This window comes from Vigna angularis, chromosome 6 (genome assembly GCF_016808095.1).
Source record: "Vigna angularis cultivar LongXiaoDou No.4 chromosome 6, ASM1680809v1, whole genome shotgun sequence".
Lineage (NCBI taxonomy): Eukaryota > Viridiplantae > Streptophyta > Magnoliopsida > Fabales > Fabaceae > Vigna > Vigna angularis.
In genome coordinates this window covers 36,839,333-36,865,050 of record NC_068975.1, presented here as the reverse complement: position 1 = coordinate 36,865,050, position 25,718 = coordinate 36,839,333, and the positions used below count along the sequence as shown (strand labels likewise).

The 25,718-nt window shown below is 32.0% G+C and overlaps 3 protein-coding genes across 6 annotated transcripts; 1 reads left to right on the top strand and 2 right to left on the bottom strand.

Annotated features, from left to right (window-relative positions):
* Nucleotides 1-1,132: 1,132 nt before the first annotated feature.
* LOC108341722 (probable inactive receptor kinase At2g26730) lies at nucleotides 1,133-2,788 on the top strand. The gene is made up of 2 exons (XM_017579367.2): nucleotides 1,133-1,885; nucleotides 1,982-2,788. The coding sequence occupies exons 1-2, from the start codon at nucleotides 1,363-1,365 to the stop codon at nucleotides 2,644-2,646; spliced, it is 1,188 nt and encodes a 395-aa protein (XP_017434856.1). The 5' UTR covers nucleotides 1,133-1,362; the 3' UTR covers nucleotides 2,647-2,788.
* Nucleotides 2,789-4,324: 1,536 nt separating this feature from the next.
* On the bottom strand, nucleotides 4,325-11,458 carry LOC108343053 (protein LNK1). 4 transcript variants are annotated; one of them, XM_017581090.2, is made up of 9 exons: nucleotides 11,290-11,454; nucleotides 11,106-11,212; nucleotides 9,849-9,947; nucleotides 7,853-8,388; nucleotides 7,386-7,737; nucleotides 6,103-6,789; nucleotides 5,107-5,249; nucleotides 4,743-4,878; nucleotides 4,325-4,663 (listed from the first exon to the last, which is right to left on the bottom strand). In XM_017581090.2, the coding sequence occupies exons 3-9, from the start codon at nucleotides 9,855-9,857 to the stop codon at nucleotides 4,550-4,552; spliced, it is 1,977 nt and encodes a 658-aa protein (XP_017436579.1). In that variant the 5' UTR covers nucleotides 9,858-9,947; nucleotides 11,106-11,212; nucleotides 11,290-11,454; the 3' UTR covers nucleotides 4,325-4,549. The 4 variants fall into 4 exon arrangements, 3 of the variants coding, with proteins under 3 accessions (XP_017436579.1, XP_017436578.1, XP_052734915.1); XM_017581089.2 differs by lacking the exon at nucleotides 11,106-11,212; XR_008249855.1 differs by lacking the exon at nucleotides 11,106-11,212 and having other exon boundaries at nucleotides 4,522-4,663; nucleotides 4,743-4,888; nucleotides 11,290-11,457.
* A 2,371-nt stretch (nucleotides 11,459-13,829) lies between these two features.
* Nucleotides 13,830-19,289, bottom strand: LOC108343581 (uncharacterized). Its single transcript, XM_017581943.2, has 5 exons — nucleotides 17,317-19,289; nucleotides 17,070-17,232; nucleotides 15,524-15,687; nucleotides 14,603-14,861; nucleotides 13,830-14,416 (listed from the first exon to the last, which is right to left on the bottom strand). Exons 1-5 carry the CDS (start codon nucleotides 18,888-18,890, stop codon nucleotides 14,309-14,311), a joined length of 2,268 nt encoding a protein of 755 aa, XP_017437432.1. The 5' UTR covers nucleotides 18,891-19,289; the 3' UTR covers nucleotides 13,830-14,308.
* Nucleotides 19,290-25,718: the final 6,429 nt, after the last annotated feature.

Here is a 25,718-nt window from a genome sequence, read left to right as displayed (position 1 = left end):
CCACACTTGGCAAGCTGATAATGATTTTCTTTTTCTTTTTGCAAGATTTCATTTACTGTTAAGATTTTCTAAAATTTACACATTAGGCGTCATAAATGTTTACTTTAAAAGTTAAAATTTAAATTAGATATTATTTATTTTAAATATATAAATAAAATTTATTTATTTAGGTTGGATTTTTTAGTATATATATTTCTGATCCATGTGTTAAATTAAAAAGAACAAAAAAGTTTTAAATATGGATCACAAGATCATCCAAATAAAAAACTTGTAATACAATTGAACAAGACTTTTTGAAAAAAAAAAGAAAAAAATTTTCTTCATAAATTAAAAATAACTTATATATAACTAATTTATACATATAATTATTTCTAATTTTACTTTTAAGTTTTCCATATTTTAATTTTAACTCATACGGAAGTTTATTTAATTTTTTCTTCTTTAATTTTCCAAGATTTTTTATAAAAAAGTCCGTACTAAAATATGGTACAACTTCTTAACCAAAGCATTTGTCTTGGTACCACATAATTTCATTATTAATAATTATATTACTATTTAAATATTTTATCCGTTTGTCATAGAAATATTACAGTTTTTATTTAAAAATAAATAAATTGATTGGTATTTTAAAAGTAAATTTTAAATTTAACTCATTTCTATCAAATCGAATCGTAAAATAAGATGATTAAAACAATAATCCCAACAAATTATAAAATAGATGATTAGAACAATAATTTCAACAAATAATAAAATAGACGAGTTAAATAGATTTATAAAGTAAATTTTTTATTTATTAAATTAATTTTATTTATAGTAACGTAGACTTTTAATTTTTCTTTTTAATATAATATTATCTTAATTTATATATTTACTATCAATTCATTTAAATAATTTTATTTCTAAAATTTAGACAATTATCCATTCCTACTAACAAAAAAGTTTAATTTTTGTATTACTTTTGTTCAATTCATAAACTAAACTGGCAACAGCATCCAATCTTGCATTAATTTTCTTCAAGGAGGACAATAATGGCCGTCCTGAGATTGAGAGTTACAAGAAGAAGGAGCTTTTTATTAAGGCCATTCTCACATGCAACATTCCAATTTACTTGACAGCTCCAAGGTTACAAACTTCATTCCTACACTGCCTGATAACATCGATATACAAGAATTTTAGTATTCTCAGGAGAATATCAGTAGATACCCTTGTTATTGTCTGCACTGCAACTAGGTTGTTTATGTCCTTAACTTTAACGCTTCCTACTTCCATTCATTGGAGACATGGTTTCATCTACCAGTTCACCCCATTTTCACCCGTAAAACCTTCATACCAACAACCTTCACATCTCGTAAACCTTCATTAATGAATATTTCATTCGTTATCAATGTGGTTCTTCTGCTTGCAATCATACTGCTCTTGCTGCTTTACTACAACACATACACAAGGCTGAATAAAATAGTGAAGGGGCAGATTCACACAGTCATAGAAAAAGAGGATGACGTGGAGATCGGTGTTGAAAACAAGATAGAGATAGGAGAGGGGACAGTGATTATGACAGTGGAAGAGAGAAAGGGGCTGATATTCTTTAACGATAACCAGAAATTTCAAATGGGTGAACTTCTTAGAGCTTCTGCTGAGCCACTGGGTCATGGGATCTTGGGAAACAGTTATAAGGCTATGCTGAATAGTGGATCTACCATTGTCGTCAAAAGGCTAAGGAACTTGAAGCCATTTACAAAGGAGGAATTTGAGAAGATAGTCACTGCCATTGCTGATATGAAGCACCCCAATTTGTTGCCTTTGCTCGCTTACTACCATTCCAGAGATGAGAAGCTCATGCTTTACAGTTTTGCAGGGAATGGAAATCTTTTCTCCCGACTTCATGGTGATTTACATCAACTTGCTCCATTTTTTTAGTTTCATATATTGTGTACATTATAGTCATGTTTATGTGTATGTTTATGTGCCGATGACATTTCAGATAGAGGCGGAAACCGGGCACCGTTCAGTTGGAACTCAAGATTGTCAGTTGCAAGAGGAGTGGCTCGAGCATTGGTGTACCTGCACCTCAACCACAAGTTCCAAAACGTTGTCCCACACGGCAACTTGCGGTCTTCAAACGTACTATTCGATGAAAACGATGCGGTTCTTGTTTCTGACTTCGGTCTTGCCTCCTTGATAGCACAACCTATTGCAGCTCAGCACATGGTTGTTTACAAATCACCTGAATATGGGTACGCAAGAAAGGTGACAATGCAAGCCGATGTGTGGAGCTATGGTTCACTTCTGATAGAGCTTCTGACCGGAAAAGTGTCTATTAACTCGGCTCCACAAGGAACGAATGGCGTGGATCTATGCAGTTGGGTTCATAGAGCAGTGAGGGAAGAATGGACAGCTGAGATATTTGACAAAGAAATATCAGGGCAAAAAAGTGCACTTCCTGGGATGCTGAGGTTGTTGCAGCTTGCAATGCGTTGCATTGAGAGGTTCCCTGAGAAGCGCCCTGAGATGAGAGAGGTGATGAGAGAAGTGGAGAAAATACAGGTCCCGGTGATCACAGAAGATGATGACGATGTGTCTGGGGATAGGTCCCTAACTGATGATTCTCTTTCAACCAGTACCTCTATCATTGGAGATGAAAGATAGATTATGAGACCTGTAATCTTTGACTTTCAATCTTGTTTTAACATCAAGGTAGTGCATTGATCCTAATAAGTTACACATTATTATGCATCTTTGTTTCTCTTAAATAGTAAACTTTTAAGTCCACTTTTATCTCGTGATTTACTACAGAAGAAATTGCATTCATTTGGTCTGATTTCATCTCATGTATTTTCGTCTTCTCTTCGGTTGGTGCTTTATCACATGGGAAAAAGTGGGTTTACAGAAAAATTTGGTTTTTATTTGTTTAATAGAATCCTATAATCTTTGATACGTGTTAAAGGAATTTGTTCATGCCAGACTTAAAATGAGTAAGTATAAAAGCGTTTTCTGCTAGAGCCGAATAATGGAAATATTGGGAAAATGTTCCTACTGTGAAGTTTTTCTCTGTTTTTTCACTTCCAGACTCTAAAGTTGCTGTTTTCTCCACTGAGACGCAAACAAAAACACTTTTCTTTTGGTCACCCATCCCCATTGTCATGCTTGTTGTGAAGACCAAGTTCCCGGCAAGTATCTGTGTACACGTGATAAAAGGAACTAAATCCCCAGGAACAAGACCTGACCAAAGTATACATTAGTATTTCCTAAGGAAAATTTTTTTAAAAAATTTTTTTAATAATTTTTTACAATAACCTAATTGGTAGTCTGTGATTGGTACAGTTGTCAAAAAATTATTAAATTATCATGATCAATTTCCTAATCCCAAAAATTCTCCCAACACCTTTTGTGGAAATAAAATATACAGAAATACTTCATCATATGCCATGTTGCATGAACATGTGACTGAAAGATATACAACAAGACGAGTATAAAGAAAGTTATATACCAACTTTCTAGTTAAAATAAATTATTGCTTCTAAAAAACTCAAAATATTTTTTTTCAATATTTCTTAATATTTATAAAATACTAAGGAAATACTTAAAATATTAATATTTACTGGCGGTAAGATAGCCACAATAATCCCTGATTTTTATCATATTATTTTGTTGATTTAAAACGTATTGTTATTCCTTTTTAGCACCTCCCGTATTACTGTGTATATTGATTTTATATAAAACACAACAGTTACAGAAAAAAATGAGATGTGCAAGAAAAGAGAATATGGAAGGTATAAGAAAAAATTGAGAAGAGTTTTTGTAGTTATTTGAACAAGAAAATAGAAAAAAAAAATGAATAACATAATATTAAATATATTAAAGTAAAATATGCCCAATTCCTTCTATATATTATTATAAATAAAAAAATAATATTACCTTTTCATAGTCAAATTATTAGTACATATATGTACTAGAATTGGTTGATCTGGTTTATGAGTTGCAACCCAATTAGGTTCCAACTTTCAAGGGTGGAAGACATTTAAATCCAGTAAAATTCTGATAAAAAGTTGCCACTAGAGGGTCCAATAATTGGTAATCTGGAAACAAATAACGGTGATAGACAATACAAAAACGCACAAGAACTTTAAATAAGTAGACCTTACAAAAACAAAAAAGGTCAAGTTACTATTGAAGGTCTTCGCGTCCACTTCACGTCTCATAATTTTATTGAAAAAAGGTCAAAGAAGTGATTCATTCCAGAAAAATAAACGGTACATTCAACAGAGACTACTTTCAGATTAATCTAATGAGTTGGTGGGCTGCGCGATGATAGTGACATTTCGGATGAAAATAATTGCGAGCGTGGCACTGCTCTAAATCATCGTATATGCTACCTTATGACGACGATTAGCACAAATTTACATCAGTATTATGGCATTCGATGCAAAAATGAATTACAAAATTAACTAAGGGATCCGAGTAAGCCCGAAATAATTATACATCATCATGTACGACGATGATTGGAAAAGTAAAAATTGTACAACGAAACCTGTCAATGCTGGTTTCACCTTCATTTGGTGTTGTTTCCCCCGGAAAACTTGTTCTCCAATCCGGCTGAAGAATCTTCTTGACAGACTTGTTTCTCAGTCTTTACTGGTAGATTGACCACTAATCCATGATGTATCTGCCAATTAAACTAGAAAATGAGAGCAGGACTAAACTGTAATTTTTTACTAAAATGTCAAAATTTCATGAAAGCATACTGTGGCTCCGGATTTGAAAGGTAAAGTTTCGTTAGGAAGCAACATTGATGGATCTGAAGGCCTGTGAAACAATAAGTGTGCTACAGACCGATCGATGGGATTTGTGTTAGTTTCCATGTCCATTAATCCGGTACACCTGAATGAAGCTATGTGTTATCCAAAACATTAATTCATAAACATGGTATTTTGAGATAGATCCAAAAAATAAATAACGTCAGTACGTGAATAAAATAATACCATAATACATCTTTGGAAACATTACAAAGGCCAGATACGTAGCATACAAAACTACGAACATTCTAAGTCATGTCATACCTTGTAGTGAAGAAAAATATAAGTCTAAAGCGAAGAAAGTGAGCGATACCTGCTTGCATCCTGCACCATCATTGCTTTGCATGCTTCATTGTCTCCAATGCAACCATTAGCATTATTGTTGTGTCTTTGCTCCGCACTCTTAGCCAAGCGGTATAGACTGTCCCTTATGCAAAGTTTGGTTTTAATATCCAACTGCATCAAGCAAATTTTAGGTGTGATGTGATAGACAATTACAATCAATGAAGCCACAATTTCCAGTAACGAGTCACATGCAGGTAAACTTAGCATCACGACTTCGAATCTTCAGTTTTCTTTTTCTTTTTTCTTGAAAAGTGCTAACTACTAGTTTCGTAGCATCAGGTTTGTTTATTTAATATGCAACATCACCACTTAAAATAAATTACTAAACACAGCATACGCTAATATGTTACCAATCCAAAGCAGACTCAGGTCCAACGAAGTAAATCAAATAAGCACTATATAAGCCTACTCCCTGTATAGGTAGGGGCAAAAAAAGGCAACCTAGTGCTTGCTATATAGATTCAACCGTGACCCCTTAAAGATCTATTATCCGCAGCCTTACCTTGCATTTGCCAGAGGATGTCACCACAACTCAAACCTGTGAGCTAGCTGTTGGTCACATGACAGCAACTCCAACTAAAGAACATAACCAAAACTTGCCAATAAACAAAGATGGAAAATTGCTGAAAACTAATAGTTATGACAACTACAAATCTTTAGTTCTTCAGTTCAGGCTTTGCCTTAAATTCTTGAATAATACAGTAAAAATAATAAATTTGATATTCCTTTCCGCTGCTTAAACCCTGAGTAATTTTGATAAATTTGATAAAACATTGCCAACTGATAAACTATAAACTTAAATGCTATTTCTCTTACTAAGTATTAGTGGTCAAAATCAAAGCTAACCATTTCAATACATGTTTAGAGTTCAATGTTGAGCAAATAAATATAATATACTCATTCCTCTCAAGATAAAAAATATATAAAGAACAAACAGGACCAAACTTGAATAAGATTCAGATACCTGATCCATGATCTGTTGCAGGTGGCAAAAGCTAGTTGCTTCAAGTGAGGTTTGCTCCAGAACAGAGCCCATGGATGAGCTTTCCTGCACTGCTGAAGAATCTATTTCTGGTGAAAAGCCTAGGCTGACTCCCTGGACTTCACTATGACCTTCATTGTCATTTTCAAACTGGTGACCTATTTGCTGAGCTGAACCGGGACTATGAAGTGGTATTTGATTTGGCGTATTATCATTTTTGAAACTGCTGGTTAACGGAGGTCCATCACAGCATTGGTACAACTTTTCTCTGTTTTCAAACGTTTTCAAGGCAGCAGCGTCCAAAGAATGACCATGAGATTCAATGTTTGATGCATATGATGACTCTTTAACAGAAGGAGACAGATGACCGTCATGCTCAGATCTTGATCCAGATAAAGTTGGAAACAAGGAACTGTGATTTCGAGCATGACTATAGTCTGGGAGTCTTGTAGGAATTTGTGCCTGTATACAGCCTAAAGAATCAGAATCTAAGTTCAGCTTATGTTTCTGGATGCTATCAAGAGATGTAACTCCACTGGAAGACGTTCCAAACGGTTGCTTTGTATCTGCATAATTCTCTGGAGGTGCGTAAGGATGAACAGAACCTCCATTTTCTATGTAACAGTTTTTTCGCCTTCTCGCTGATGGCTTTGGCAGCTTCCTCTGCGGCTGTAAAACAAAAAAATAGGTGATGTAATAGTTAGGAGTCAACTTAGTTCAGTTTAAGGGCTCACCCTAATAAAATGGATTTGGAATAGTTCAGTTTACTATTACAACTTACAATGAAACCCAGTAAATCCAACAAATTACCCTTGAAAGTGAAATGAAACAATTGATGACTTTTTGAGTATAACATAAAGGTCTCGAGTCCAATTTTTAATCAGAAAATAAAAAGTAGTGTAACATGAAAAAACATAATCTATATCAAATAGAGGTACATTATTATCCTTGAAATGTCAAACATAATCAGTTCTGCGAAAGCTCATGATAGACTTGTATTACCATGTTCAATAGTTTAATTTAATGGCATCAATAATTTTTACCAGGTCAAAGGCATGTGTCAAAACTTACTATGTCACAATCCTTTGAAAAGACCACTACAGGAGATTGTTCAAATAATCCCGACCCCTCCCCCACTTCCCATATTTAGGTAAAAGAATTCGCATAACGTGTTTTTGCTCCATAATTAAAAAGTTGGGAATTCAGAACCTATATTAGAAGATAGAGAGAAAATATAATGAAAATAAAATGAATGGGTAACCAACCTTTTCTTTGGGTAGCAAGTCAATTATATCACCAGATTTCATATCAGACTCATTCTCACTGAACATTGATAATGGAACAGGTACACTATCGTCAATAACATCCATTTGAGAACTGTTTTTTTCATCAACAGGAGATGATCTTTCATTGGAATCTTTTGAAATACCAACCAAATTTTCCTTAGAATCCATTTTATAATCTGTTAAACTTTTCAATGGACTCATTTCTGCATATGAAAACTTAAAGTCAGACTTCAATGCATCATCAGAACCTTCAGCACCATGAGAAGATGAGAGCCAGCAGAACTCCTCTTCATTGTTGAGGCTTCCAGCTCCAAACGTTAAATCACAACTTCTGAAATTTAAAAAAGTGATATTTATATTTTGAAAGATGATTGCAATGAATTGATTAGCATTTGAAAACAAAGGAAAAGATAAGGAAATTTCTGCCAAATAGGAGAATTTCTTACAACATCCTGTCAACATCTTCAAAGTTTCCTATATCTAACCACCCATCATTATCAAGAAAACTGAGTTCATTGTCAGCTTGGGATATGTGATTGATTGGATATTGACAGACACTGTCATTTTCAACCACACACTTGTCTCCCAAGATAGTATCATCTTCACAGAGCTCACATCCACCAGAATCTAAATTGCTGCTCTTGAAGCCCTGATCAGACATGCCTGTGTCATCTAAAGTTGGCCTTTTGGCTTCTTTACTTGAGTCACCAACACGAGAAGAAAACACAGCTTCAGGTGTATGAGACCAAGAATCCTTTTCTAGCATTTTCTCTTTCTGAGTCATATTCTCTAAGTACAATTCCTCCTTATCCTGAGTACCATAGCTATTACGGCAATCACTACTTCCTATACCATGTAATTTATGAAGTGAATCCTTACAGATATCTCCCTGTACTGTTAACTGTTTATTATGCTTGTCACCAGCATGGGGCACTGTATGATCATCACATTCACCAAATCCATCCCACACGTTATCTTCAAGCTGTGAAACAAAGGCACAATATAGGAGAAATACTCAAATAAATACGCATCACATATTGTAACAAGTAGATAAACATAAGACATCAAACCTGATAAAGAGAGAAATAACAAGCACGAGACATATAAATTTGTTAAAGCACATACAAGTAAAACCCCCACAATTCTGTTAGAATTGGCAGGAAAGAGGAAACAATAAATAACAGTACAACCCATAACTTTTTTCATTATTCATAAAAAAGGATAAGTTCTGGAATAACTTTTATTAGAATGTTCGTCTTACAAAACAAGAACCTTGTCATCTAAGATTCAAACTGAAATTCAACAAAAGCCTAACTCGAGCTCGATATTGGGCTATTCAAATAAGGAAACACATGGTGCTGATTTAGGAAAAAAGTAGAAGAAATGTCGTACAGATTTAGGGTTCAAATTTATCATTAACAAGTACTGTGCACTTCAAATTAACTGTAACATCAGCTACCCCCATCACCAATGACCAATCAACATCTACCTTTTCAAGGCTAGTACTTCAGAAGTTTATCAATAATTATCAAGCCAGATCTTCATATCTAGCTGTTTTGAGATTGGATTGCACAACAGCCTGCTAATAAGATTATGCTACAGACAGAAAGTTCATTTCATATAACAGTGATATTCAATCAGAAATAGCAATACTACTTCAACAAAACATCTAAGGAAGTCCAAACAATGATATAATCAATAATATTACAGAATGGTTCACATTATACAATTAACAAAAGCACATTTTTCAGTTATCACATACATCTGCCACTGAGTATTAGCTATAGTACAGTCATGTTTCTTCCAGCTCACAACAAACTGTTCAATATTGAGTGCATAGCTTTAGGGTGATGTATAAAGAAATGAAAATCTTGGGAACATGGCCAAAGATGTGACATGACTAAGCAACCAATGACAGAAACTTATTTTAATCACTATGGCATAAGTAGAAGAAAAAGGAGGTAACCTTTTAGTTAATGCAGAAAAAGGCACTCGTGCTCAGTAAAGACATGTCAGCATATAACCATCATTTTTAAGTGTGAAATGAACAAACTTAAGCAGAGAAACACAGTAATAACATTGTAAATTATTTTAGTTAGTAGAGAAGTGAAGTTAGTTTCTATCTAATCCTGTGAAATTTAGAAAAAAACACTGTTTTAGAGTTAGAGACAGATCCTAACCATCTTAACAAGTTTGGGATAGATGTTTCCTTGCACCAACTTGATTGACAACTATATTCAATAGGTACCTCAAGAAGACATATGGTACCTTGATGTCTTATAAGGAAAGGAAGTAGGGGGGAATATATATTCTGCATAATGTAAAGATTGGAATTTGAACCAGAGAAAATTAATACAAGTCATTGCACTGTATCAGTTTAGTATGGCACAAGAATATTATACTTAAAATACTGGAGTTGAATTTAACTATAATAGTCTATACCTCGTACATGCAGATGTTTGATATTCCGCTGAGACTTTTTATCCACCATTAAAGATACATTCAACTGGTTGATCCAATGTCATGCTACTTTAATTATATCTGCCATCAAAGTCCAAAGGTGGCTTTTCAATTACAGAATATGCCAAATAGAAAACATAGCTTGACTTCTTAAACCATAAGTTTGAAAAATCATTGAAACAGAACCAATGCTAATCAGCGCTTGCATATGCATGGAGCTTAAAAATTATGAATAGAAATTACCATTAATACCTACAGGCTACAGCAGCCAACAGTGAATTCTTAATGTTAGGCTAACACACTAGCTACGGCATTGCGAGTCTTAGCAAGGCCAGCTAGCACTTGTATCACCACTACCACAACACAGGCAGATATCCCCTCATCTCTATATCCATTAGAAATTTCCAATACCAATCCCTTCATCTCTGTTTACTGTAAGTATGATAACACCAAATTTGGAAATTTTGAATATAATAGTAATTTTCCAATAATGTAAAATTTTTAATATTGTATTTTAGTTAAAAAAATACATAACTGGCATTACAGCTCACACTATACATACTAGGGCTCAAAATTATAAAAGGGAATCCAAATGGTTCCTGCTTCAAGTTTTAACAGCTTGACAAACATTCTTTTTTCTTTTTTATGGTAAAGTAGATCATGATGGCCAAAACATTAACCAGCCCAGTTTGACAAAAGAACTTATTATCTAAGGATATTCTTTATTGTATAATTATCATCTCCTATGTTGAACTTTCGCTATCCCAGAATCTCATTCCCTTTAGGCCCTCATGCCAACTTATCAATCAGCCACTCTTGTTCTCTTCTTAACTTTAAAATTCATACAACTTCATCTTATTTAGCAACTTACTACGAATTTAGACAGTAAAATACACCATAAATCCAGAATAAATCAGCTATACCAAACACAAAACGATTGAGTACACCCCAAAATTTGAAGATCCAGAAAACTGAAATATCATTTTCACCATTCCCATAATTGACAAACATTGCCCGTACCGAATTGCTAAGTTATACTAAAAAAACGCCAAAATACCAAAATTAAAATAAAAAACGAAAATCAAAGAAATTAGAAAATAAAAATCACATATACTAGAAGGCATGCGGAGGTGACAACAACCTGCTAGTTGCTGAAAAACAATAATTATCATAATATTATTGATAAGGAATTTTAAAACGACTTTGGTGTAGTTTACATCCTACAACTACAAAATAAACCTTTTAAGAGAAGAAGAGAAGCGCGAAGAAGTTCTGTTGAGGAGGTATTTTCCATTTGAGGGTTAGTTTCGGTATAGATGAAAGTAAAACACTACAGCATGCAGAGACTAAAGAAGAAAGAGGGAAAAAGTTAGCGAAACAAGAAATCAGCATGACGAAAGAACCTAAAGCAATTGAAACTGACCCGAGGATGAAGATTGGGTTGAAATCGCAGAATTTGGGAAAAAAGAGAGAGAAAACAGAGAGAAATTGAAGTAAGAAGGCTTCGTGCTCTGTTCACCTCACGCGTGGGGGATTCCTTTCCAGACCCTTCTTTACTGTCCAACTTGAACTTGCCCACAATTTCCTTCTCTCTAAAAATAATATTGTTTTTAATTAATTAATGTGGCCAAAAGGTATCACGCAAAAACCGACACGTGGCACCCAGATTGATATGAAATAAGGTTCGTGGATGGGAGGTGGGTGCTTGAGATCCGATCAGTTACTGCATCTCTATTGGTCCACGACGAGTTTGGCTTCCGCTACATCACACGTGTCGGGTACCCACTAACAATGGCACGTGCCGATACTTCAATCCAACCGTCATTGCCACTTGTCTTTGTTTTGCGCCTTTGGAACCTCCTCCCTGCACATATATATAAATATATATATTTGGAGGGATCAAATGATAAATTAATAAATATATAAACATATTTTTAGGCACACAATTTACTACTTACAGACTTCGATTCAACTTTTTTTCACTTTATGAAAGTAGCGTAAACACATGTATATGTACTCCCTTTTTTTAAAATATTTATATTATATTATAAATCAACAAAATATGTAAATTGATTAAATTAATATATGAAAATAATAAAAAGTAAAATATGTTATAATAAAAAAATATCAATTTAGGACAGTTTTATACAAAATATTTTAAAATATAGGTTAGTTCTAAAAAATAAATTATTTGTTTTGTATAATAAAATAATAAAAGACTATTGGATAAAAATTATTTGTTTTGTATTATTTGTGTACCTTTTGTTGTGTTGGGAGACATGTTGTCTTTCTCCTGGTTATTATTGCTTTAACTATTTTTGTTTGCATTTATAATCAAACATTTTCTTATAAATAATATATCATTTTCTCCATAATCCATTTAAGTGAACAAAGTGTAAATATTAAATTTAAGAGGTCCCTTCATGTTGGTATTTTTACTTTTATTGTAAAATTTCTAAATCAATTTCTAAATGTTTTTTAAGAACCATATAATATTTAATTTTAGAGTTAAATATATTTTTAATTCTTTAATTTTATAATTTTAAAAATGTATAGATTTAATTTTTTTAATTAAATTTTGTTAAATTTATTTATCATATTTTTGTTTCAATATTTACTTGTAATTTAAATATTTAGTTAAAAAAATAAATTCACGTAATTCTAAAACTAAAGAGTAAATTGATATAAAATTTCAAAAATTGACTAATTCTAATTTTTAAAATTTGTGATTCAAAACTTATTTAATAAATCGAATATTAAATACTTAACAACTTATTACCTGTTTATGAAGTTATAGATTCTTTTGTTGAAAGGAGAAAAACCGAGCTATAAAAAACTCTTCTATTATATTGTAATATATTTTCTCGGAACTCTTATTTTATTCATTTAACATTGAATTAAAAAGAGTCATTTCATTTGTTTACTTATATAAGACAAATTCATTTGTTATATAAACTATTAGCTTCTAATTTTAATTATTTAAATAGATTTTTAAATTGAATAATGTTCTCACATTTAATGAAGTTGACTTTTCAAAATTATTTTTAAATTAATTAATCTATATCTTTTTATCAGAATAATACATTTATTGAAGGTTTATAGCTATTTTGATAAAAAAAAATTGTTTCAAAAAATTATATCTAATCTAGGTAAAAGCCCTAAACTAATCCCAAGAAGCTAAAATGTCATTCATAAAAATAAAAAATTATTTTTAAATTCATTCTCACTTATATCTAAATCAAATAAAATAAACAATAAAAATATTTATCTTCAAATTCATTCGATCAGTCTTTCCAAGTTGATTCAAATGAATAAAAAATTAATATTTAAAGATTTTAACTTGAAAATTATTAGGTTACGCGGGAATAATTTATAATTCTAAGACTTGTTATATTTTCATTTTCCATATGAAGTACTAAACGCTATCTGACATCTCTGTACGAAATGAGAAATTCAAGTTTAGAAGTAAGAATCCCACGATAAATGACGATGAATGTGATTAAATATATATAAAAGAAAGTCCTACGAACTCATTATTTTAAAATTTTGGATTGAATATAGTATATGATTAATTATATATAATTAACTCATAACTTACTCCTTAAATAGATTTTGTTGTAAAAGTTTTCTCCCTCATTTCATTATTACTCACTTCAATAGAAATGCATATGGTCATTCAGACTAAAGGTTAAAATATTTGTTCTATACTTTTATTTAATGATGTCTCGGCATGTTATCCTTGCCTAGTGTATAACAAAAAAGAAACACTTTTATACTCCTTAAAATAAAAACATTCAATTGTAATAATATTATAATATATATTAGTATTTTAAATTAAAGAATATATATATATATATATATATATACAACTAAAATATTAATTTATTGAACTTTTAAGTAGATGATATCTACTTTTTCTAATATAAAAATATCGGCTCTCTAACAGCAAATGAGGTTCTAAAATTAAGAACAGGGAATTTATAATATAATAATATAATAATTGTAAATACAACTAGACCACAGCCATAGTTCATTCCCTTGCCCACAAGACAAGGGAAGTTATTCTGAGAGATTCTTCATAGTATTTTACAGTAACAACGAACATCCTAATACTATATATACACTGTACATTATCAGCCAGTGAGAATACCATAATTAACAGGATGATAATAATATCCAAAAAGTACAGACACAAGACAACATTGTACATTCAAAAGTCTAAAATTTAGACGGGAGCAAAATTGTCTGTTCTTTTTCTCCATTTTTTCACATATTATCTGAGCAGAAGGATAAGTTTTTCTAAACAGACTGACTCCTTTGTATGGTTATTAGCATCCCGACTTACAGTTAAATAACCATGAAATGCATTTGTTCAGTGGCAAACTCCAAAATGATTTTTATAGTAGAACAACAACAGTGCTTACTAAGGGGAGAAATATGAATCATTTCTTCAAAAGCTTCTGCGAGAAAATCTTCTTGGAATATGGGCTATTCCGTGAAATTGCTTTGTGGGTCTCAATTGCTTCAACTAGTGAATTATGCACATGGCCCTAGTTTAGAAGTAAAGGGAAAATGTGAGAAAAGAAATACCGAGCAAATATATGAAAAAGGAATACAAATGTTCGTTGACAAAAACCCCAAAAAGCTTAAGACACGACTGTGGAAATTTCATGCACTTAAGGATATAGGACGCAGCAATAGAAGAGAATGGAATATAAAGCAGTCATGTTACAAACCTCAGAATGTCGCAAAGCTGATTGAACAACATAATTTGCATGTGGATCTTGAAGCAACCGTTCGAAGTGAGGAGCACAGAGTAGTTCATGAATGACTCTTGATCGGTTCTCATCATTGAATACAGCAAGACATTTCTCAACGACATGGCTGCTGAACTTCTGCATTGACAGGTGCGCATATTTACCTTCAAATAGCAAACTTAAAGTTGTAGTCGCTGAAGGAATCCTCAAGTCCAGGATAAATTGAACAACATAGTTTCTGAGGAAGACAAAAAGAATGAATAGATCATACACTGGAGAATCATGAGGTAAACAAAAATTTATCTGTTTCAAAATGCCATATTATTTCTAAATATGACCAAATACCTGCCTGTAGATAAACCCTCCGTTAAAAATGTATTGGTTAATTGCCCGACCCAAGCACAGAAAAAAAGCAGAAAAACACGGAAAAGAAAACGTACAGGAACAAACAGAGAAAAACACCCTGGATTGTAGTGTGCCATCTGGTTTAAGGAGTCTCACAAATGGCTTAATTAAAAAAGAAAAAAACATTATCATAGCTGGATTTCTATTTCAATTCTAAATATAATATTTGTTAAAAAAAAATTACCCCCTTGGTCAAATTATTTGACATTCTCTCTTCCATAGTTGCACCATCTCCAATATAGACATGGAATGTTCATGTGCAAAAGGTGTAAACAAAATAATGTTCCATGACTACCCACCTTTCCACAAAGTCTGTCCATAGGCAAAGAATTTATTTACCAATCACTAGAGACAATTTGCTACAGCTAAGACTCTTTGTCCCAGGAAAAAAAATGTCTGTAGGCAAGGAGGTAGACAGGCTTAATGGAAAAAATATCCATGCAATGCAATATTTAATATGCTTAATACTTTAAGTAATACGCTTCAAATAATTACCCATATTGATTTTGAGCCAGCAGAAGTGCATTAGTAGATATTTCTGCAACCAGATGTTCTCTAAGCTCCCCACGAGAATGACCGATGCATCTTTGTAGAACACAACACCCATGTTGATGAGTGGCAATGTCAACACAATACTTGGCAGCAGCAACAAATATGAACTGACCAATGCAAAGAATGGAAACTGTAACTCTTCCGCAACAAAATATTTATATTTGCATACATTTTCAGCAATTTCATCGTACATCCATATGTTGAAGAAATTACATTTGTGACAGTGTGATCTGCCTGAATCAATTAGCAGATATTTGTTACTTAGTTGGCGCAACATTTTCATTGCACAAATATACGTAGCCTTACACTTACAATATGCTCCACGGCATAATCAACATCCACCACAGTTCATAAGCCGTTTTCCACTGTATAGACCAACAGACGAGTGCATTTGGATTAAATCTTGAAGTTTTTTTTAGCCCATAACGAACTATGTTTCAGATGGTAAACCGTTAGTATTTATTAGCATTTTCATGCAACCATTATTTTAAATAAGCTTTTGATAGTCTCAGGTATGTAAATATAAACCTAAATTCTAACAAGATTCTATAACCTACTGCTACATTGGATTTCCAGCGTTAAGAGCGATTAAAATTTCTATCTCTGAAAAATAGAACAGTATGTTAAAAAACAATGAAGAGCAAAAGCACGGAAAGAGCAATTACGTCACTACATTTGTATTTCTGGAAAGAAAAGAAAAATACAAACAGGCATGGTAATGTACAATGAATTATTTAAAATTGTCTTAGTCTCTTTTGTGTGTAAGAGGAGAGTGTCAAGTACATGATCATAAAAAATAGTTTCAAATGCTTTGATACCATGATGTATATTCTTAATATCAAGTATCAAAACTAGCCATCTGAGATACTGAACTTGGTATTACTAGTAGCTTGTAAAGTCATAGTCCTGTTAAAAACATAATCATTCTACATAGCGGACCATATCAGAAAGATGAGTACACAATTTTTCACTAAATAACTTACATACGTAGGAATAATAAAAACAAGTTCCTGATCAGGTTAACACAAGATAGTTTGAACAATTTGGCCAGGTTGTTCCATTTATCTATCATGCAGAACAGCACGCAACCATAATGCTTCCTGGGATCCCTCTCCTTTCAAAAAGGACTAAGAAGGTCACTAATATAACAAAAAGAAAAAAGCCTGCTCAAATTTTATTTATCATGCATACAAATTTAAGCATAAGGATGCAATAAAATTGAAATTTCAATTAATAGAACATCATTATACACTATTGCAAGTCCGGGAATAAGCTATATAAACTTTTGAGAACGAAATGAAATTGGCAGACAACCAAAGTGCTTTTTCACACAAGATGTACAGTTATCATGGATTGATCCAAAAGCTCAAAGAAAACATAGTAACAAGTGATTTACGCATATCAGTTTCTGTTAACCCATAACTATCAAATGTAGGATAAATCCAAATCCAACTCAATAGACAATTAAAGAAAAAAGTAAAAGTCATACTTTGTTATCTTCATTGCTTAGGCATTGTAAACAGTGTTGAACCACATGATTTCCATTAAGATCTTTGATGAGGACCAAGAATCCTGGTTGCAAAGCCGATACAACTAATGAAATTTGCTGCCTAGTTTTGAGAGTCTCAATCAGCTTCTGCACCACACGAGTGCTGGAAAAAGATAAAAGGTAAAGTCAAATTCAGTATCAGATAGTCAATATATCATTTCAATGCTATCATAAGTTGCATAAGTACCCGTGAGTGTTTAAAGAGATTCTGACAAGCTGCCCTGTCTCCTGTGTAACCGCAAGTATGATCTGCATCCTCTGTTCTTCATCACATTGATCCAACAACTTTTGCATAAGGTAATTTCCAAAAGGATTCATCATAAGTTCCACTACATGATCAATTATCTCACTAAATATCATTTGAACATCTTCCGGTGTACCCTCATCAAACACTCTTTGAAGGAATCTACAGCCATGTTGATCTTTGGCTATTAAATATAATGACCCTCGAGCTTCTGCAAGGGAGTTATACTTAGGTAGCACAGGGAGTGTGCACCCATTCCTGGGACTCCTAGGATTTTCATATCCTACAATCTGGTGTCGGATGTCTAGCTCTGACGGGTGTAGCTGCTTAGCAAAGCCACTTTCGAGCACAGCACGCTGACACCTTGAATGATCCGAAACCCTACTAGCAACATAATTTAAACCTTCCCCCTGTATAATGAAACTCCCCTCACTTCTAATAGCATCAAGATTTCCTCGGGGAATTCTAGATTTCAAAAGTGGCACAACTTTTGCATTAGGCTGAGAAAGGCCATACTGTAGCAACTCATGAACACTCATACAAGGCTTAACGTTAGGACAAACGGAATTGTTGGGCGGTCTTGACACACTCCTTTCTTCCAATAAGTTAATTCCATATTTCTGTGCATAAAGTGAAGCAGCATCAATAGTTGGATTTTGGCTCAAGGAACCTGAAATCCCCGGCACCACACTTTCAATTTCAAAGTAGTTACTCATCAGCGGCCTTCCACGCCTACGAGAATCCATCGAGCCACCACTGAATCCATTTAATTGAGAGAGCATTTCGTGCTCATGCAACCTAGGACAAGACTGCAATGATCCAAATAGATTACTCATTTTATCATCCTGAGTCAATCCTGACAATGCTGAAGCAACACCAGCTACAGAACTCCTTGCCCTGGTTACAGGGGATTGAAACCCCACAGAATCACTAAACCTTATTCCAAAATTATCACAGTCCCCACCACCACCACACGTGTTGGGAAGATTATTAACAAAATTAGGATTCTGGTGTGTATTATCAGCAATGCACATTTTACTGAAATTAGAGCAGAGACTTAGTTCATGAACCAACCTCTCGGTCTCATTGAGCCTCACAGTGCAATCAGGGATCATAGAATTGAGGTAGAGGTTGTCGTGATGGTTGTTGGGATAATAGGAACTTCTAGAAGCCACCCTGGATTTGAGGTCCTCCAAAGGAGGAGGAGACATTGAGAACAAACTGGAAGAAGAATCATCAGATTGTAGAGAGAACCCACTCATGGGGGATTTGAAGCCATCGTCATAATACACACTGTTACCATAATCGTGACGGTTACAGTTACCATTACCATATTGTGTCTGTTTCGTACCAAAAACGCAATCGCAATCGACATCAACACCATGTCTATGCCGATTGTGATGACGATGATGATGAAGATTGTGCGAAGTGGCGTGAGGGATCTCACCCAGCAGCATTTCTAACTCATCCTCCAGTTCCCCATCTCCTCTTACTTTTTCTATGGTCTCTCTCGCCATCTCGCCAAAAGAAAAAACAAAAAAAAAACAACAAAGTGGTTCACTCAGAGGATCCAGAACCACACAAGAACAGCACCAAAAAAGAAAAAGACGCCATTAATACGAGCTCCTTAGGGTAAGGCAGAATAATCAAAGGTGGCGTGTATATGATGGGATTCACAATCGCATTTGCATTTGAAAACAAAAGAAAGAAAAAATATCACATCTGGGTGATTAGGCTTTATCTGTGAGGAGTTGGTGAAGCATGCAAAGATTAAACATTCTCATGCGGTTACTGAGGGCGTACTGTGCCCACTCTCTCACACACCATTAAAACTTGCAGAACAAGAAGAGTCACTGTTCTACACTTTCTATTTCCCCTTTCATTTTTTCTTTCTCTCTCCTGTTATATACTATCACCCAGCACACACATCAAGAACAAACAAACACTCTGCTCTGCAATTCTTTTTCCCATTTACCCTTTTATTTTTTATTCTTATTAAATAAATACTATTAATATAAATATAATATGCTCTGATGTGTTTTTTTGAAGCGTGACATACACTCTCTTGTAAGAAAGTGGGTCCCAATTAAATATTGCTTGTGAAGTCTTTACCGTGGAGTTTGAACCCTGGTGCCGCGCGTGAAGCTATATTCATTGTTGCTAACGAAAATGAAAAAATTAAGAGTTTTCTGTTGCTCTGCTTACCCAAAACTGCAAGGATTGGAACAGAACAATCCTCGAAATTCCTTTGTACAATTAAGAATGGTTTGTTTTTAAAAATGTCTATGTTACCCTTTCTACATATTTTTTTTTCTTTTTATATCCTATCATACTCCACGTAAGAGTATATAGTTATCTATATATTCCTATTTTATGTAATATTATATATATATATATATAATATTTTTTAACATTTCAAAATTATTTTCAAAATTTTCAAAAAAATAAGAAAGATATCCAACATGTTTAATGATCACACATTTTTATTTTGAAAAATACATTGAGAAGTAAACAGTTCAAATTTATAACAGTCTCCTGATATCTTTTTTTTTTCAGAACTCTGAATACAAAAACAAAAATATAAACATATTTTAATGTCTTGAGTGGTACTAATTTCAGCTTTTTTTTAATACTTTTAAACCCTACGTTTTGACCTTAATACTTTCTATTGAATATAATATAAAATTAAAAATGAATCTTGTTAAATATAAACATGTAGTGAGTTCAAAATATAAATAAAAGATAATAATAAATTAACTAAAGATAAAAATAATACTTTTAAGCATACATATTATATCAAGCTTGTTATTGATATAATTCATAAAAACTTAGTAAAAATATTTATTTCTACGTGACATCAAATTATTAATAATTTATAAAGATCATATATAAGACAAAATATCAACCAATAAGACTTTTTTGAGCAACAAAGCTGAGACATTACTTCATATAAATCTCTTATTATAAATCGTCGTTAAGAAATGCATGGTTAACATCCAGTTGATAAAGAAATTATTGTTGATGAGTCACCATGACTATAAATAAATTAACAATTTTTACCGCAAAAAGAAAAAATATATATGAATGACTCAAATGTAATGGTGACAGGAGGTCATAAGAGATAGTAGCGAAATAATTTATTAATGAACAAGAGAGACAAATCTTAAAAATTTAAGATTTCAATCAAGGCACTTGAAAAGGAAATAAGAGTGACATCAACGTTCTAAATAGTTGTGAGAGAATATGGTACATGCAACCATGCATGACAAACCAACCATGCATGACAAACCTGAAAGAAAAAAAAAACGATTGCTAATTGAGAGAGATGATAACATAAAAGCTTCGATGAAGGTGTTGTTAACAATACTATGGTTACCTGACCGAAATGATCAAAATTGTGTGATTGTTAATCGAAACTGAAACTCCAACAGTAACAGTGATAACATTGTCGATTAAAGTAAACAACACAACTATGAATAGAAACACATATGACAAAGATAAAAAATAATAATAAACTAAATAAAAATAATATTCATAAATATTTTATTTAGTAAACTTATTTATTAATGTCTGCTATCATTATCATTCTCAATGTATTTAATTGAGTGTTTAATGTGTCATTCAAATTTAAAACATATATGTTATATATTTTATAATAAAAAAATTATAAAACAGTAGTCTTCGTAAATAACTTTTTACGAATACTTGTTACATATTTTTTTAACATTTTTCTATCGAAAATTATATATCCATTGAATTTAAAAGTATTATTTATATGATAGTTTATAGTAAATTATTTATTATTATTTTTTTTGTGATTAAATAAATCATTCATGAACTGATCTAAATTTCTAATATGTGAAATATTTTGTTATTGAAGAGAAACTTATTATCTTATATGTTTACATGTAAATAAATAAAATTATTATAAAACTTATCCTGGATATTACTGAAAACAATACCAATAGTAATGTAATAAATATAAACATAATATAGTTATTATATATATAACAGATTTACAAAATCTTAAGAATAAGTTTTCTGAAAACTATTGATAAAGTTTAATAGTATTTTTTTTTTCATTATTCTCAGTCAGTACCTACTGAAGTCTAACAAATTATTTTTAATAGACTTGAATTTGACATTTTACTGTAGAACTTTAAACTCAATTTTACTCCAACAATACCATATTAACTTTGTAGTTTTTAATTTGATATAACATCTAAAAGTTTTAAATTCAGAGTTTAGTGAATGGAAATATAAAAAATATTTTATCCTTTTTTAAAATGTAGTACTATTTAATTTTATCTTCATCAATTGTCTATCTCACTGGATTGAACAAAATAACAAGTATTGAACGAAATAAGTTATAACTTCTTTAATTTTAATCTGAAATAGTTTATACATAATAAACACCCTTATCATTTATATTTTATAATCCCAAGGCACTTAATTATACATATTTATTTGGTCAATTTTCACCCTTCTTGTCAAGTTTTGTGGAACAGAAAAGTGGATAATACAATTTTTCTTTTTACTTTTTTAAAATTACAGTCATGTTTATTTTGAAATTTATGCGATTTTATTTTTTAAATTTATATATATATATATATATATATATATATATATATATATAAGAAAATAATTATAATTTATTTTTATTTTAAATCTAGAGTAACGTGAGATTTTCCTAATGAATTGGAAGAAGTCAATTAAAAACTAAAAAGTAATAATTTGATCACTTTCAACTTTTCAGCAATTGACTTTAAGATAGTAATTGACTTTAAGGTCAATTTAACAAATTTTAGGTCTGGAACATTAGTAATGTTGTAAATATAATTTTTATGTATATTAAGTAAGTGAAACATAATACAACACGTATAATTAAATAATTTATTTAAATTTATAATTAGACAATTATCCTTAAATAATTTTCCATGAATAACATAATAATAATAAAATGAATCTTTTATTATTTTATAAAATAAACACATTTTGAAAATGATTAATTAGTTTAACTAAAATATAAATGAAGATTTTAAATAAAATTAACCAACAAACATATATGTTATTAAATGTATTATTTATGTACATGCAAATACTTTTTTTTATGAGTGAGCATTGGTTGTGAAGTGGCATGATGTTAACAGGATAAATTTATTACATTTAAAATTTAATTTCTAGTGATGGGAATAAGACTTAGAGAGTAATACATATTATAATAGTTTTTGTTGAGTTGAGTGGAGGGTTCCTCATGTAGAGTTTTCACCATACTCAACCTCTTAGTTGCTTTTGCCATAAACAAAAGTGATTAGTGACCAAAAAGAAAGAGAGAAACCCTAAATGGAACAATGGTGTGGACATCATATCATACCATCCACTGAGGTGGCTTGGTCTCAAAGAAAAGGACAGAGTTGTCATTTAGGAATTTCCAAAGACCAAAATCTTAGGAAATTTAAGATTAATGTGTTTGATGACCGTTGGCTTCGGTTTCTTAATGGGAAAGCGAGAAACCGTTTGGACCCACTGTTCCTCCTTTCACACCTTTTCTTTTCAAACCAATCAAATGTTTTCATTTTAAGGTCTAATCCAGTAGATCTCCTTTTGCTTAACTTTTTACGTTTTAAAAAGCACTTATTTGTAACTGCATAAACTATTATATTTTATTTTTTAAATTTTACAAACATGCTCTTTCTCGGAACTTGTTATATATATATATATATATATATATAGGTTTCATCACTTTTTCCTAATCCTTCTATTTATCATATAGATTGATTAAATAAAAGAAAAAACTCTTTTTAACAATTCTTTTGATAATTTTATTTTTTCAAAATTGTCTATGTGGTAATTAGTTAGTGATTAATCCATTTTAAATATATGCATTAATAAAAAAGTGACATGTATTGTTAAAAAAAATTATTAATATATCATAATCCTAAATAAAAATTAGATACATAGTTAGAGTCTCAATTCATTTTTTAAAACTTTTATATAACTAATTCAATTTTTTTTCAATTTTTCTTAAATTTGATAATTTTTTTTAATATGATTAAACCAGTTTAGTGATATTTTGCACAAGCTAAAATTTTATTTTGAAGTATATGGTTTGAAAAGTTTTCAGAGCAAGTTTTTGAATTTTTTAAAATAATTTTTTCAAAACGTATATATCTTTCAAAATAAGTTTTCGAGAACACTTTGCATGAAATGCGTTTCACAAATAACTTTCAAAATATATAAAATACATTAAAAAAATGAGTTTTTTCTTTCTTTTTGTTATTATTTTTTCTTGTTTCTATCGTTGTTCTTCCTCTATTCTAATATCGACGATGCAAGCTGAGGTGGTAGGAGAGGTAGTGACAACAGTGGTGATAAAAAGGAATAGCTAAATTCTTTTCTATTAATGTGGGGTGCAATGAGTAGTTATAGAGGTGGAGCAAGAAATAATCTAACAGAATCTACAAGAAGCCCATTAAATACCTCAACCTTGAAGACCTACAAAAACTGTTTGCTATGGTGTTTGAAGGTTTATTGTCAGGACCATTAAATTCAACAGAGAGTGGAAGCCATGTATAGGTGTAAGGATTTAGAAATTCAGAAAGTGGAAGACAAGTGTGTGTAACTGAGTGACCCGGTTTTTTATGGTAGTATATAAGTAAATTTTTCAAAACTTTAAGCCACTTTCTACATGCACATCTTCTCTCTAAATTTCCTGAAGATATTTTCTCCTCATTCTCTTTACAAATTCTCACTTTCTTCTTCTTCTGATCATCAATCATATAGTGTTGAGTAATCAGAGTGTCAAAATCTTCCATCTTCACCGATCAAATTCAAGATTGGAGCCGGTAAAGTCCATTCTCTTCCTAAGAAACTTGTTTTCGGGCACATGCAAGTCAAATTTCTGGTTGCATGTGTTCATCTGTTTCCTCTTCACAAATTTTGATCATGTTTTGGTATGTTGGTTGATTATTCTTTCTTGACCAGTGGGTTATAGGTATTCTAAAAAGTTTTGGTTTTGGGAAACGAATTCTGGGTAAGGAAAGTTTGTGATTTAATTATGATTCTTCTGTGTATGGATTGTTGCATGTCAGTATGGTTGCATGTTTTAAACGGTGGTATGTTGGGATGTTTGGTTGATATTGGAAATGTTGAAGTTTTCTACATGTTGATCTGAATGTGTTGATGTTGTTAAATGGTGTGAATGGGTAAGAATAAGGTTTGATCATAATTCTGCAATATTCTGCAGAATTAATACTTGTAGCCGAGAGTCATTCGTGACCGTTCGGTCTTTTCATTGTGTTCGGTATTAATTGAATTCTACTTCTGTAGAGTTTTTCAGTTAATGACCGATTGGTCTTATATTGTGTATAATTGAATACAACGCTCGGTCTAAGTATAATTTTCTATTTCTAATCATAAGTCAACCTAGATAAAAGTATTCAGTCTAGTTAAGCCCTCAGTATTATAATTGGACTTAGTTTGTAATTTGTGTTCAGTAACTCCAATGATCGGTCCTACTTATACATTCTGTATAAGTTTAGAGTGTTTGGTCTTGTACTAACGCTCGTTCTTGGTAGTGCTCGGTCTTGCACTAGCGCTCGTTTTTGGTAGTGTTCGGTCGTCACTAGCACTAGTTCTTGGTAGTACTCGGTATTGTACTAGCGTTCGTTCTTGATAGTGCTCGGTAATGTACTAGCGCTCGTTCTTGGTAGTGATCAGTCTCATACTAGCAGTTATGTTAGAGTTAGTGTTCGGCCTAAGCCAATAGTGTTCAACCTAAGTCTTTATTGTTCGGATTAAGTCAATAGTGATAGGTCTAAGACAATAGTGTTCGTTCTAAATAATAAGTGTTCGGTCTAAGATTCAAGTGTTCGGTTTTAGCTTTAGAATTTGGTTGTTCTGGCGTTCAACTTCAAAGACGTTATGCTCATGCTTGAGTTTTACTCTTTACATGACCATTCGGTCATGTTCACGTATAGGGAGTAGTCTCCCTTTTGGTCTTGTTCAGAGGTTATGCTACGCCTTTTCGTTCGATTGTACTCAATGGTGGTGATTGTTTTACTGTTCGGTGTAATTTTACTTAAATATATTATGGATGAAGAAGTATGTTGGTATTATATTTCAAGATGGTACGGAAGAGAATTCCAAGGAGGAATGTCTCGGTGTATGATTATTGAATTGGTAAAGTATGAATATGGAGAGTGAAATTCACGGCGTTCATCCTAAAATTCTAATGATTACAAATTCTCAAGTGGAGATGGGTAAGTCATAGTGTGAGAATGACAGGAGGTCCTAGTCTAGAGGGGATCTGGGTAAGGTATGACGGACTAACCTCGGGTGGCAGC

Excerpts from the sequence above, each read along its gene's own strand:
- LOC108341722 (XM_017579367.2), top strand. The coding sequence starts at position 1,363 with ATGAATATTTCATTCGTTATCAATGTGGTTCTTCTGCTTGCAATCATA. Across the intron at positions 1,886-1,981 it reads TCTTTTCTCCCGACTTCATG|ATAGAGGCGGAAACCGGGCA; the intron begins GTGATTTACATC and ends ATGACATTTCAG.
- LOC108343053 (XM_017581090.2), bottom strand. Across the intron at positions 7,738-7,852 it reads GAAGATGTTGACAGGATGTT|AAGTTGTGATTTAACGTTTG; the intron begins GTAAGAAATTCT and ends TTTAAATTTCAG. Across the intron at positions 4,664-4,742 it reads CTTTCAAATCCGGAGCCACA|ATACATCATGGATTAGTGGT; the intron begins GTATGCTTTCAT and ends TTTAATTGGCAG.
- LOC108343581 (XM_017581943.2), bottom strand. The coding sequence starts at position 18,890 with ATGGCGAGAGAGACCATAGAAAAAGTAAGAGGAGATGGGGAACTGGAG. Across the intron at positions 17,233-17,316 it reads ATCTCTTTAAACACTCACGG|CACTCGTGTGGTGCAGAAGC; the intron begins GTACTTATGCAA and ends ATCTTTTTCCAG. Across the intron at positions 14,862-15,523 it reads CTGGCTCAAAATCAATATGG|AAACTATGTTGTTCAATTTA; the intron begins GTAATTATTTGA and ends TGTCTTCCTCAG.